This window comes from Dermacentor variabilis, chromosome 2 (genome assembly GCF_050947875.1).
Source record: "Dermacentor variabilis isolate Ectoservices chromosome 2, ASM5094787v1, whole genome shotgun sequence".
In the NCBI taxonomy this organism is placed as follows: Eukaryota; Metazoa; Arthropoda; class Arachnida; order Ixodida; family Ixodidae; genus Dermacentor; species Dermacentor variabilis.
In genome coordinates this window covers 101958850-101973001 of record NC_134569.1, presented here as the reverse complement: position 1 = coordinate 101973001, position 14152 = coordinate 101958850, and the positions used below count along the sequence as shown (strand labels likewise).

Here is a 14152-nt window from a genome sequence, read left to right as displayed (position 1 = left end):
GGATATGGGCCGACGGCCGTTGCCTTCACCGATTCGAAGAGTGAAGGCCACGTCGAAGAGCTTCTTTTTCGTGGAGTGGGAGGTGTCGGGGGGGGGGGGGGGCATATGCGATAGCACGTAAACACATGATTGACTGCACGTGCCGGCGGCTTTCCCCGCTCGATCGCGACGCCGCTAAGAGCGCGGTCGACCGCTCATTCAAAAATCGGCGATCCATCGCGCATGCGCAGTGAAGTACTCACGTTGCAGCGACGGCAGCAATACGTGGAGAGACTGGGGGACCAGCGCAGCAAGCGCGGTGGCCGTGCCATAGCGAAGTCTAGTGTCCATTGTGTTGGAGCGCTTTCGCGGACGTTTGTCCGACTTCAACTTATTTATTAATTTATTTAATTACCCCGTTTCGTCTTGGAACTCGAGGCTGGCAAAGTATTCTGTTCCGGGAACCCGAACCGAAGAGACGACGTTTCAATGTAAGTGCCCTTTTGCGGAGCCTTGACTGACGTCCGGGCTAATTCTGCGAACTTCGACATTTTGCGGGATTGATTGATCGCCCAGCCGGAGGTAAAACGATTGATCATCAAGAATACAGGGCTAGGTACAAGGAAGGAAGAAACCTATCATTCCCTTTATATTGATATCATAGCAAGCCTGGTTCTCTCATTTCTCATATTCTCAGTGCTATTAATATGCAGTAATGAGAATGTACTCACACACTTTGCATCCTGGAAGGCACCGAATTGTAATTATGCGTTACCGAGGTGGAGGCTTTCGATAGAGCCGATGTGTTCAAAGGGAACGAGGACGTACCCAAAGAGTTATAATAAGACACTTAAGGAAAACTTAACCCCATCTGGGAAATATTTATTGTATTGCTGAAATATAAGACAAGAGAATTTAAGCAGTGGCGAAGGATTGGTAGGACTGAACATGACGTGAAAGCGAAAAACCTGGAGGCGGTCGGTGTCCCCGTTAAATTCATGCAGGGGAGCCGGAGTTCTCATAAAGTTATAACTGGAGGCAACGTCTAGCTTTGTCTAGCATATTGTCGTTATTATTGTAAAAGAGATTTCATTACCCGCAAAAGTAATTTAAAAAATGAAGCCACCTTTCTCAAAATGTTTCTGCGAGAGGATAACCTTGCACAGCGAAAGCAATAAAGAACGCGCACCCACAAAGTTGGTGCAGCGTAATAAATTGCACATTGCACACTGAATTCTATAAGCGAAGATGGACCTTCGTATTCATAGTTAACAGGCCGTATTTCTCCGCTGTCGTACTTCTCCGCAGCATAAGGCACAAATATATCTGAAAGAGCGATTTTCCCGTCCAATGCCTCATTTAGCGCTATTTTTATGTGTCCAATTTGGCATAATATAATGATTAACAGCCAGCTTTGTAAAAAAGAAATTATTGTCTGCGGACAATCTCCTTTCAAAATGGTTCGCCGATAAAACAACAGTATTTCAAGCAGCCGCTTCCGGCGACCGTCGAACATGGCGGTAACGTCAAAAGCAAAGGGCTGTTAGCAACTGTGCCTTTAATGAAAACTGCCAGCACAAGTCCTACACAGCTGGTACAACAGTGATTTCTACGAAACGTGCGCGTCGCAGCAGGGAAACTTGTTTTTTTTTTTTGTGGGAACGAAAGGAACGGTGAAGAGACATTTGGTCCGCGCATTTAACCACGCCAGACTTCAGCTGAAGCTCTTTTCCACATTTGCGCCCGAGGGCTGCACAACAGCTTCGGCGGCGGAGCGGAGCGCGCCAAATTTAGAGTTCCAATCGGACTCTGTGTGCATTGTGTGCCGCTCAAATGCGTCGCGCTAACATTGTGCAACGTTCCAGCCTAGGTGAACTGCGACGACTCTAATTCTAACTTTGCAGATAAGCCCGCTTCGCCATGTCTATTTCTTCCGTCACGAGAAGCGGACGATCGTCACAAACGCCTCAAGAAGCGGCGCCTTCGGCCGGGGACGCAGCTAGGTCTATGGAGTTCGAGAAGGTGCTCGAGGAAGTCGGTGGCTTCGGCCTCTTCAACAAGACCGTCATGACGCTGGCTCTGGTGATAGCCACGGGGAATGCCGCAATGGCCTACTTCTTTCACGTTTTTTTACTCATCGCGCCAACTAGCCAATGGTGCTTCGTGAACGGCACTACTCTCGAAGACTTTGCCGACGTCACGGCGCTGCCGCAGAAGCGCTGTCAGCTGGTGAGCCTGTCCGGCGACGGTGCAAATGTTACCACGGTCGACGGCAGTGCCCACACGTGCCGAACTGGATGGAAGTTCAACCCAGACGAGTTCTTCACATCGGTTGCGATGGAGGTGCGTGAGTAGTTGCAGTGATAGACATGTCCTATTCAGATCCGAAGTCAGTTGAGAACATAATCGCTTTTCAAGGGGGTTTTTATTACAGACACACTGCACGAAAGATGTATGTGCACCACCTTTCTTTTTGAATCTCACACTGCATTTTTTTCGCAATTTTCTAAGTTGGATAGCTGCGAAAAGTGTAGCAATAGCCAGAATGGAAATAAAGGTGGCGTGCCCTACATCTCTTCTATATAGGCAATGTATACTCTTGGGCAACACGGATAGCGGACAGAACATTTTTAAAAGACGTATCGCCTGATACAAACACCTTACGTGTATGACAAAATTGGAGTATTGCGTTTATGGTCTCTTGTATATGTGTTGCAGTGGTTAAATCGAAGTAGATAGGTCGGCTACACCGTTCGTGTCTTTTCTACAGCGTGTGCCGTTGTAAGCAAGAGCTTACAACAGCATATTTCCCTGCCCGGAACATAAGGCGCCGTCACGCGGCAACGCCACCGACCAAGTGCTTTTCTTAAAGTTAGGCTTTCTAGACACAAACTTAGCATCCCCCCCTCTCCCTCCGGAATTAGTCTATACCGAATCTTCCTGATCTGGAGGATCACAAAGTCTAAATAAAAATGTGTAACGCAAATAAATTTTTTTTGGATAAAAACAACTGCTAATCTAAAGGAAATAATTTGAATATGAAATGTAATCTAATAGCAATAGTTTTAAGAGCGACCACAAGATTATTAAGCCTGGAAGCTATGGTCACGTGAGCGCAAATCGTCTGGTCCATGCCCGCGCCGGTCCACCCTGTATTGTGTAGGTCGTTAGGACGGGACGTTCATGGTGGCTCAATGCTTTCACCAATTTATTTTTTTCGACTGTGACCGTCAGGTAGCAGTTGATCTTGCTTGTAATCGCAGCCGATGGACGGTTGAAGTCGTCACGAGACAAATTTTAACGGACCAGAGCTGATACCTATGCTCGAACACACATTGATTTCCTGCAGCATCCTCGTTGAGAACATTCTTGTTTTAACAAACTTGAAAAGAAACCATAAGCTTCCACATTTGCCATGATGATCATGTATATTAGTCGATATGTTATTGAGGTAACGGTTCGGGTGGCAACCATACGCTGTTGAAGCACAAATCCTCTGGAGCGCCACTGCATTCTTTTTGGTCATTTGCTTGCGAAGCAATAACTTTTCTTGTCATTACCATTTCATACCTTGAATATATATTATGAAAATATTTCTGTTTGCGACCTCTGTGACGGGCATCTATTGCGGGTTTCAAGACAGACGGAACGCTCGCGTGCATTTCTTGACAGTCTGCTCTACGTCACATATATTGGGCTGCCTTATTATTTTTTACGGTTATTACATATTCATTTATTCATTCCATCACCGACTACATGCGACGGCTCTCGCTAGATTCTTGAGGAGCAGTTGAAGTAGATAAGAGTTCACCTTTTTGATGCTTGCCGGTAGATAACAAACCTACCGGTTAATATACCCGATGCCACAACGGCAACAGCGTGACGTGCATTAATATTGGTAGGTTATGTGGAAAGACAGTGTCTGTCGTTTCTTCTATGTCGATTACAGGTATAGTATATTGTTTTGAACGGCGTTCGTAAAGAGTGCCTAATGCCTCGTTCGCCATTAATGAGTAACCACAGCCCATTACTGCACAATTCAGTTTTTGCAGTGGCAGTTACGTCTGCCTCTATAATTCTGCCTCATACCTTGGCAACAACGTTCATTTTGCCGAAATACGCAGCATGGCATGTACATTTTTTGTAGTGAAATGGTAATTTGAAAGATTTCATCGATTATTCTCTAATGGCCATCACGTATTTAGCGTTGTCTTCTGGGATCATCTGACATGTTCTCCTCAATGGCCTTAATGAGGAGAACATCTCGGCCTCGTTCGCCGTGTAGTACTTTATTAAAGGAGGCGCGTTGGTTGTGAACCGCTCAGAATTAACTTGAGCTAGCTTTAGTATTCGATGTCACGCATAACACACTATCTGCCAGACATGGAGGGTTGAGCGACAAGAAAAGCGACAGAGGATTCGGCGGCGCCATTTCACAAGTACTCTTTGCAGTTCTAGCCTTGCGCAGCACAGCGTCTTCTCTGTGACGTTTATTTGTCTTTCTTTTTGCAGCATGGCTGGGTATGTGCCGAGAGCTGGAGAACGTACACGGTTCATACAGTTTTCTGGGCGGGATCAATGACGAGCTACTTTGTCTCCGGATTTCTGGCCGACAGGTATGGACGACATTCACAAGTGTTTGCCTTGACACATATTCGGGAAGTGAGGCAGTTTTCGCAGCCTCCTACTTTGCGAAGTTGTAGTTTTTCTTTTGCACATGAGGCTGACTGGCGTCCGTGAATAGTTGCATTTATGAATTTCATTTCATATTTTATTTTTCATGACATGTGTTCTGTAGGGTTAGTAATAGACCACCGCAATATTTTCCATGCACGAATGCAGTCAAGCGAGAAACTAAATTTGCTGTAACACCAGCGGGGCTTCGGTAAATAGAGGAAAGAGTCCTGGTAGATCAGTCACCTAAAACAAGCAACATGCAAAGAAGAGTGGAAAAGAAAGAAAGCACATCTTAATGGGCTGATGGTCAAATAATTCCTGATCATATCTTGAGGGCTTGTTTGCATGGCGATGCAAATGTTAGTAAAAACGAATGAGCTAAATACCTCTTCTTAAAATAAACTTGTCACACCACGAATATGAAATGCACTTTCTGTGAAGTATTCGCTCACTTGCTACTCATTGCCTAATATCTGCCAGCAGAAAATACCAATACTAATCAATCATACATTACGATGAATGTTGAAAACTGCACGTTTATTATTTTTCGGCTACCGGGTTCCTGCTGTTAGAAAAAAAAGTTAGACTATTAGGGTTATTCGCACAAAAGGCGCGAATAGCAATGTTGCATGGTTGACAGCCACTTGTTTTGACTTACTTCTACTTAAAAACTCTCCCCCCTTTACGTAAAGCATACAATATTCGATTCCGCGAGGCTTACGGCTAAAGTGAACCTGGAAATTTTTGCTGCTTTCGACAATGTATTCGCGTAGCGGCTTGAACGCACATTTCCTGGCGCATTGTTTTCGACCATAGTACTTGACCATAGCAGGTGACTTTCTTCGCAACTGGATTTATCCACTTTCGCAGCGTTGTTCACAGTAAAATTATGGATTCGTGACAACCATAAGAATTAAGCACAACCTCCGTCAACAAAACCGCAACGGCACCTCTCCTTTGTATTACCTCCGTGCTTAAAAGCCACTTCTAGATCGATGCCGGTATATTCAAATAAGTCGGCCTATCCCGTGACGTCACAGAAGTGGCGAATGGCATTGGCTGGCGTATCTATAGAAATTATCTTTGAGATGGACAGCGGTTTATTTGCCACTGTAGTCTTAAGTTGTCATCAACTATAGCGGTCTGTTATTGAAGGACAAAGGGTGACTTGGCAAAGAACACAAACATGTTCGCAGTCTCGTCGGAAGTAGCATTATTTCTTTCGGTGCTCGGTTGTCTTCGGGATGTATTTTGAATCGCGAAGGAAGTCACTCAACGTTACGCTTAATGTGGATCTTCGGATTTTCTGCTCCTCTGGTGTGCAGCCACGCAACAACTTGATTTTATACGACTGACTGCTGAGCTCGGAGTTTCTCGTTCACTTTCAGTTAATACTAGAAATTTCTGTTTTTCTTTACTGAAAAGTAGAGGTGGGGGGACAATATCAATTTTGAATACGTAGCGGTACATAGCATGTCGGTCGAAAACTTCCCAATACAGGGCGAGAATGCGCATCTTAAGCCCACTGTGCGGGCGGTTATAGCTGCCATCCGGAGTGGAGTGACAAAGGACCCATTGTCGGCGATAACAAAAGGCGCGCGCAGGTGCAAAGCATTGTACGAGCTCGTCTGTTTCCGCCGTTCCCCACGCGTCACACGTAGGAACGAGACGTTAAACTTTGATCATAAATTCTAGGCCTATGCATAAAGGGGAGTAGCAAGCAGTATGAGATGCCATAGTAAGCACGCGACTAGTAAGGATGGAAGGTGACTAAAGGGGACCCAAATCGAAAGGATGCGCCACTTGTGCACTAATTACGCACGCACTCGCAGCCATTCCTTCTCCGCTGCCTATGACGGCATTAACGCGTTGATTATGTCGCACCGGGCATCGCCCAAACAAATTAAGCGGAACTACCCTGAACGGTAACTGTCGAAGAAATGCGTAGCATTATATGGCGATCGGAGTGGTTCGGAATGTATATGTTTGGCCATGTAAATATATGCATCTCTCTGCTCGTACTTCTCACGCATATATATCTACGAGGGCGAATCGGAAAGTTGTTGCCCCTGTTTTTTTAGCCAAATTACGGCCGTAAATGCGAAGTCAACATATCCATTCCCAGCGATGGAGCTTTCTTGGACCGGCCCGGCTTTATCTTCCGGTAGCTCCAGTTGTTGAAGATGGCAGTTGTGCTTGCCACGTTCACGGCATACGAGCAACGAAGTGTGATTCAACGCCCATCGAAATCCACTGGGAAATGCAGCCCACGTATGGGGAAAGGTGTCTTGCATTGAGAAGTGGAAGGTGGTTGTGTTGTGAGTTCGCAAAAGTTCGTGAGACTTGCATGACAATGAGCGTTCGGGGAGACCGTGTGTTTCGCTGACTGACGACAATATGGCACAGGGGCATCTGAAATTTAGTGCTGAGATGGGACAAATGTCTGAACCGGTGCGCGGACTATGAGGAAAAATATTGTAATATACGTAGAATGGTACGTGTATTTGTAATTACCTGTCTGTGCCTTATTTTGGCTTATAAAAAATAGGGGCAGATACTTTCTGATTCGCCCTCGTAGTTCGCGTTCAGGGTGGTTCCGTTTAATTTGTTCAAGTGCGAATGAAATACGAATAGTAGGTATCGAATATCTATTCAAATAACTAAATCCAGACGCATATACTCACAACAGAAATATTTTTCGGAATAATAAGGTGCAACGCCTGCACTGACCAGTGCAAGAAAGACAACAAACTACCAGGAACAGAGGATCAATTCTAAGCAGAAAATAATTCATTGTTATTAAATAATTGCGCAGTTTCGGCCAAAGTGCGAGACGTCGTAAGCTATGGCAAAGTTTATCGTCGTGCTTGAGCTCCTCGGACGTTGTCGCAATTGAACAACGTGTTCATTTGGGCTCTTTGGTACATCTTGTCAAACCGCAGAAAGTTGAACAGCGTGACCTAGGATGACGAAAAAAGGCACAGGAGAAAGCACTGGCTAACAACCAAATGCTTTATTCACATAAGTGGCATATAAAGACGTGAGCAAAGTCAAAATAAAGTCTGTTTCGCCCGCAAGCCGAAACATCGATTGCGATAGCAAACTATTAGACAGCTGTGCGAAGTAAGGATAGCAGTTTTATCGGCCATATAATCGTGTAAACATTTGTTTACTAACTGAATTAAAAAGCATGGTGTCACGCGCACACAGTCAAACATAAACACATCCAACTCGATGACCGCGGACACTCGCTGTCAAAACGCTGACGTGAGGAAGCGCGGCAGCGGTAGCGAGCGAAGTGACCTTTGTGCTGCCTCTCGCTTCAACGCAAGATTAGCGGCGAGAACACAGCGCACACGAAGCTATCAGCACTCGGCGCACCTAGACTCTGTCCCCATCGCAGATCGCTTTCAAGATAGGGCCCGCCATAAGCAGCCCCTGCCGGAGTGTAACGCCCCCCAATCACGCCCCCTCTCCGGTGCACCAGTGTACGTGTTCACAGGTGAACACCTATACTGAGCGCTGGGACCAATGCAGTCGCTCTGCACGTGCGCACAGCTGGATCATATGAACATGTTAATGGGCCACTATAATCACCAAATGGCCTTCAACGCACAAGTTTAGAACATAGTGTACGGAATTCTCAAGATGCTGGCAAACGAATGAAAAAAAGAGAAAAAAGTAAATATTGAAATTGATTTTTCCTTCGCCTCCATAACTCTAGGTATCATCGAATGATAGCTCATCATTTGGTACCCATCTGCACAGCTAAGCGATAACAGTATAACGTCTTGACCCACCTTTTGTCTTCTATGTATATCCGGTGATAAAGGAGCCGTATCCTGCTGCTGCAAGGCTTGTTCGTCTAGGATCCTTCCCGGTTTCTGCTATTATCGTCCGTGGTTCAGCAGACAAAAATATGCCGCATGAAACGAAACATTAATAATGTACTCTTGCGCCAAAATGCTTTAAAATAAATCCCATGCTCTTGACTTTATCATCAAACTTCATCGGTCAGTAATAAACAGCAGGGACAGCTGTGGCGGTACTTTGAAAGCAAATTAATCCTGTTTGTTTCGTGAGATTCGTATTTATTGTTACTATTAATTTTTCGAAGAATACAATGCATTGCGGGCGGGTCAGGACAAAATCAGGTGATTAACATTCTGACGGGCTCCTGCTCGCACTGGGCGCGACAGCAACAGTGTTGATGTTACAAAAAAAAAAAAATTGGAGGACGCTTAAGCTTCGCCTTCAAGAGTGGAACGCGACAGCGTTCCCGTCGACCCGCCAAGGGGTGTAAGACAATGGGCTACGGCGCAGCAACTACGCGCCCCGCATCGGACGCGGTGAGCGTCGAGCAACGCAGCGTTCGGCGCGACAACGAAATGTGCGCATGAGCAATCGACGCACGCCTGAGCCTTAGAAACAGCTCGTTTCTAAGGCAACACCGCGTTCACTAGAGGCGCTTTTGTACCACTTTGAAGCATCGAACTCGTGGCTCAGTTAAATGAAGAAAAAAAAACTCGTGGCTCAGTGGTAACGTCTCCGTCTCACACTCCGGAGACCCTGGTTCGATTCCCACCCAGCCCATCTTGCAAGTTGTTTTTTATTCATGAAGTGCCTGCTGGGATTTATCGCTCACGGCCAACGACGCCGACACCGACACCGACGCCGACGACACCGGCTTTTCTGCGACACGAGCTCCTTAACGCTGTCGCGTTGAAAAGTTTATATATATGAGCCGCAGCAGTAGAACACCATCCACCAGGTGCCTGCCTTGGACGCCATGGAAGAGGGTGCGTTTCCACCCCGCCTTCCTCCCTCGCGCGCGCAAGATCGAGCCAACATTGTTGGCTCACCCTTGCACACTTTCACTCGCACGCACAGCGTACGCTGCACGGCCACGATTACCACCGACGCCGACGACGACGGTGGTAATGAGTGTTCTGTAGTGTCCACATTATTGCTATCTCAATAAGAACCGAAAACAGCATGACAGTATAGGACAGACACGTGGACACAAAACAATTGACGTTCTGCCCTTTCTTTTCCCGTGCGTGTTTGTGTAAGATTCATGCGTTTATATGTCACGCTTGTAAATAAGCCGTTTCGTTGTTAGTCAGCGCTCTGTGCTGTGCCTCTTCGTGTTGTGGCATGTTGTTTAAAATTTGCTGTGTTGTAGCTATACTTGGTTGCGACGTGCTGGCGCTAAGCAATCGACTGTAAAACAGGGCTAGTTGATTTATCATCTTAGAAAGAGCAGCGCAAAAGCAACTGCAACGCAAGACTGAGAAGTACACAGGACAGGCGCTGATGATCCAATCAGTTGTTAGTTCGGCGCTTGTCTTGTGCACTTCTCTATATTGTGTTGCCGTTCTCTTCGCGCTATGCGACACGCAAGGCAACTCCTACTGTGCAGAAGGAACAGCGCCCCGGCAGCTGCCAGGCATCCGAGAACGCTAGCGTTATGAGCGCCACCGGTGGCATTGGAGGCGTCGCAACTCGACGCTGAACGACAAAGAGACCTATGAGAAACCGCCGCCGCATTACTCTCCGCCAAGTGAAAAATTAGATCCTAAATATCACTGGTGCCGTTACCCGTGAAATTCCATCAGTTTCAGATCGTGGGAGCTAATATTATTTTGCCATTTTTTTATTATTTAAAGTAACCCACATACGCTGTGTTTACATGTAAGTTTTACTATTGTTCTTTGAGCGCTGTAATAGCCAAAATTCTCGTGAGTAAATCAGTCAAGACCATAAAATGCTGTCATAGTAACTTTGGCGTTTCAGAAATATTTCATCTACCTATCATACAGAAGCGTCAATACCAACCGCCACATTAACGTCTATGCCGACTGCGGCAACAACACCGACCACAAAAAAATTTAGAGGACGCTTAAGCTTCGCCTTTAAGAGTGGAACGCGATAGATTTCAAAGCTTTCTGACTGCTTGTCATGCTTCCCGGCCACTGCAGCTTTTCTTGCGGTTGCGCGACGGCGAGCGCGATGGTGCTGTTGCAAGGAACCGAGCGGGCCGCACCGTTCGGAAAAGGGGTTTGTGTTTGAGTTTCTGCGTAACAGAATTATGTTTTCTGGTATATTCGAAATAAACTCCGACGCTATCATGTCTGTAGGTTGTGTTTAGGCCGTACTTTACGACTTCTCTGGCGTATTTTACGTTGAGGAGTTTGATTAGTTAAGTAACAAATCTGCGCCGCGTGGCCTGCGTGGTTGTGGTTCGGAATGATTTTAGGCGAAGCGACGTCAATGTCGTTTTTTTCCCTTGTGCGCATAGAATTGCGCAATTGCTACAGCAATAAAACTGCACGAAAGCCTCATTGCAAACAAGTTCTCGTGATAATAATTACTGCTATATGACTTCCTTTCGATAAACGCTAACTAAATGGTTGCCGAAAAAGGATAAGAAATTCTGAAAAAATTCCGAGGACTTCTGAGTACTTCTTATTAGTTGTGAATGCGAAAGCGCCCCTCCTCCCCCCCCCCCCCCCAATTATTGTCGAACTGAACCCCGCTCAGCGGTTCTTCGAGTTTTGCGCTGCGACTAATGTTTTCGAGTTTTCCTGCAGCGCATGTTATCGAGTTTTGCCACTATATTGGGGCGGATTATTTACTTCATTTTTTTGTACAGTTTCTACGTTAGCATGTTGGATGTCGATCGGAATCATTTGGACGATATTGCTGAGAAATCAAGGACGCAGCATGCCAATGACGCCTTGCACGACGAGAGACGTACCGGGGAAGCAGCAGCGGTCACCAAGGCCGGCATGCGCGCGAAGCGGCTAAGGCCAGTGGGAGTGAGGGAGATATATATATATATATATATATATATATCTATATGGACAGCGCGCCGGCTTCCTAGAGCGAGACAGCGGCACCCTCACGCGAGTGTCACGCGATTGCCCTTCTCACCCCGCGGCGTCGCGTCACCATATCTGCTCCATCAAGGCGCCCTGCTGACGCGGCGTCGTGGCGATGCCTTCTCTCCTCATGCAACACCTGGCGCGCTACCACTACAGCAGGTGTTCCGATTGGCCCGCTCTGCTCCGTCGAGGCGCGCTCGTGGCGTGGCGTCGCAGCCAATGGTAATTTACGTACCGCTTCACAGCTGCCGACGCCAGATTTTTTCGATCAATACGTCCATTTGATGCTTTAGTATATAAAAAAAAGAGCTGCTGGAGGACGTGCCGTCGACACATGTAAAAGGACCCATTGCGAGGAAAACATTAGAGGATGTAGCGTAAGAAATAAAATTGCTACATGGCCAGCTGGACTTCCAAAAACACCAAGTGACAGACGTCAAAAGCAAATCACAGGTTGTCATGCAGGCATCCGCCGCGAAACCGAAAACAAAGCTTGCATTGCCCATTTTGTTTCTTCTTCATGGCTTCGAAAACTTTGTCGTTGTCACCCTTCTGATAATTTGCGATACCTTGTTTGGCAGATGGAAAACAGTCGGCTGTTGAGAAACGTTTGGTTAAATTCGAATATTCGAAAATACCGAATAATGCCTTTTAAAAAACGAATAGCTAGTGTGCAATATTCGATTCGTATGCGAAACTTCGAATATTCGCCCACCCCTACTGAAACGATTTTGTGGCATGCGTTGCGCATCTGTCGGGGGGAGCAAGACAGAAACAGCGTCCCTGTCACGATCGTCACTTCTCTAGTTGCAAGAAACCTTGTACAAGTTCTGCTCTCCACCTTAGTGTTCCATATGAAATCTTGCCATAACGTCGTGCCAAACTACCGATTGTACGTGATGTGCCAGAAAGTATTTATGTTCTCTAAGCCACAGCTTCAGTTCTTACATCAGGAGGGCCTGCATATGCTTTCACTTAAATATTCGTATATGGCGCAGGGCAAGCTGTTCGAGTTATACAATACATAAGCGTAAAATTTATGCCATGGAGTCTAAAAATCTAAACCCTCATTTTGTATAAGAAATAAAAGGACAAACCGAACAACATGCCACATTGAAATCGCAGAAAAACCTAGGCCTACGTCAACCACTGGTAGACTGTGGCTGCGATGGGTCAACCTCGCACACACTATGGCCATAACTCCGTTTGCCTATTTGTGTTCCTTTCTCAGCATGGGTTCGTCGGCTCTCTGACACTGTAAAGTGAGTTTGTTCTATTTAGTACATTTTCTATTCCTTTTTTTTTGTCATGTTGAGGAGACCTTGTTGGCACTTCCTACGCATTGAACAGACAGCCGGTAACAACACGGATGGAAAAGACACGAGAAACCCATCGAAAAGTCTTTGAAAAAACTTATTCCTGCAGGAACACATCTGCAGGGAGAAATCGATCAGAGGACTTTCACGAATAATTAATGGCCACAGGAAGAAGTCGAGCACATGACCTTTAAGAATGAGAGACCATGCGGCCACAAAAACGGCCATCCATCACGAGACACCTTTGCAAGGGTTCCTCATTCAAAACTACATCAACCTCTAAATCTCGTCGTTGTTAGTTTCCTACACGACATGAGTGACTCGAAAATACCATGAATTAACGCGGATAAATTGGTATTTCTCTACCATCTGCGAAAACCAAAAAAAAAAAAAAGAATGAACAAGTCGGTGACGTTGGTGGCGGAATGTGTATGCAGAACTTTTCGCAGAGCAGCATTATTTCACGTTGGCATCCTGTGCACATTCGAACAAGTAATGCCTAAAACGTTAACAATAGCATATATACGTAAGCCGCTTTCCTTGGAAAACATAACTTATTGGAAGTCAAAAAGATGAAAACATTTGAAAAAATATAGTGGGAATCGAAAAACGAAATGGCCTTGTGTGGACGTACAGAGTAAGGCAGCATCATGCCCGTAGAGCGCCGGGAGATCCCTGCGTTTAATGTGTGTGCATTGTTATGTAGAACATGCCATTTATCACACGCCCACACAAAGGCACTCGCACCTGCGAAGGGAGTTTGTGTCATGGGCACATACGTGATTCCAGACCCAATGCGTCATTCTTTTTTCGTACACAGGCCAGACGCTCGAAGCTAAGCGTTTCGATGGAGTTGCTTTTCTGGTTGGGCTAACTAACTATAAAGTTAATGACGCGACCATAAAAAAAGTGCTATTTATTAAACTCGTCCTTTTGGGGGGAAGTTCTCTCTTTCCTCGTCAGTTGAGCGAAGGATGGTGGAACAGCTATTGTCAATTCATTGGGTCATCCTGCTCAGAAAAGGCATTTTAGCGAATATCTGCGCCAACCCTGTGCTGAAGAAGCATGACAGCTGTCTCGCAAGTAAAGCTTAAAACTAACGCACGCTGTCATAATAATTATCATCAGTATAATGTAGGCGGACCGAGCAGTCATAGCTGCGGATGCAGACGACGCCATCGGTCTCGCATTCGCTGTTTTCGTTCTTTGCTTGCGTTTACTTCTGCCGGAGTTTAGAATGTGCTACCACTGTGTAGTCTTGATGTTTGTGCCGTCTGAGGAGCAGTTCTGTAT

General features: G+C 46.0%; 1 protein-coding gene across 2 annotated transcripts in view; it reads left to right on the top strand.

Moving 5' to 3' along the window:
* Positions 1-329: 329 nt before the first annotated feature.
* The window catches only part of LOC142572417 (solute carrier family 22 member 7-like), a 47413-nt gene continuing 33590 nt past the window's right edge, over positions 330-14152 (top strand). The window contains exons 1-3 of one of the 2 annotated variants that reach the window (XM_075681510.1): positions 330-470; positions 1884-2322; positions 4492-4595. In XM_075681510.1, the coding sequence (XP_075537625.1) occupies positions 1900-2322; positions 4492-4595 (527 nt within the window). In that variant the 5' untranslated portion in view covers positions 330-470; positions 1884-1899. Of the gene's footprint in view, positions 471-1677; positions 2323-4491; positions 4596-14152 lie in introns of those variants that run through there. The other variant, XM_075681509.1, reaches the window with a different exon arrangement.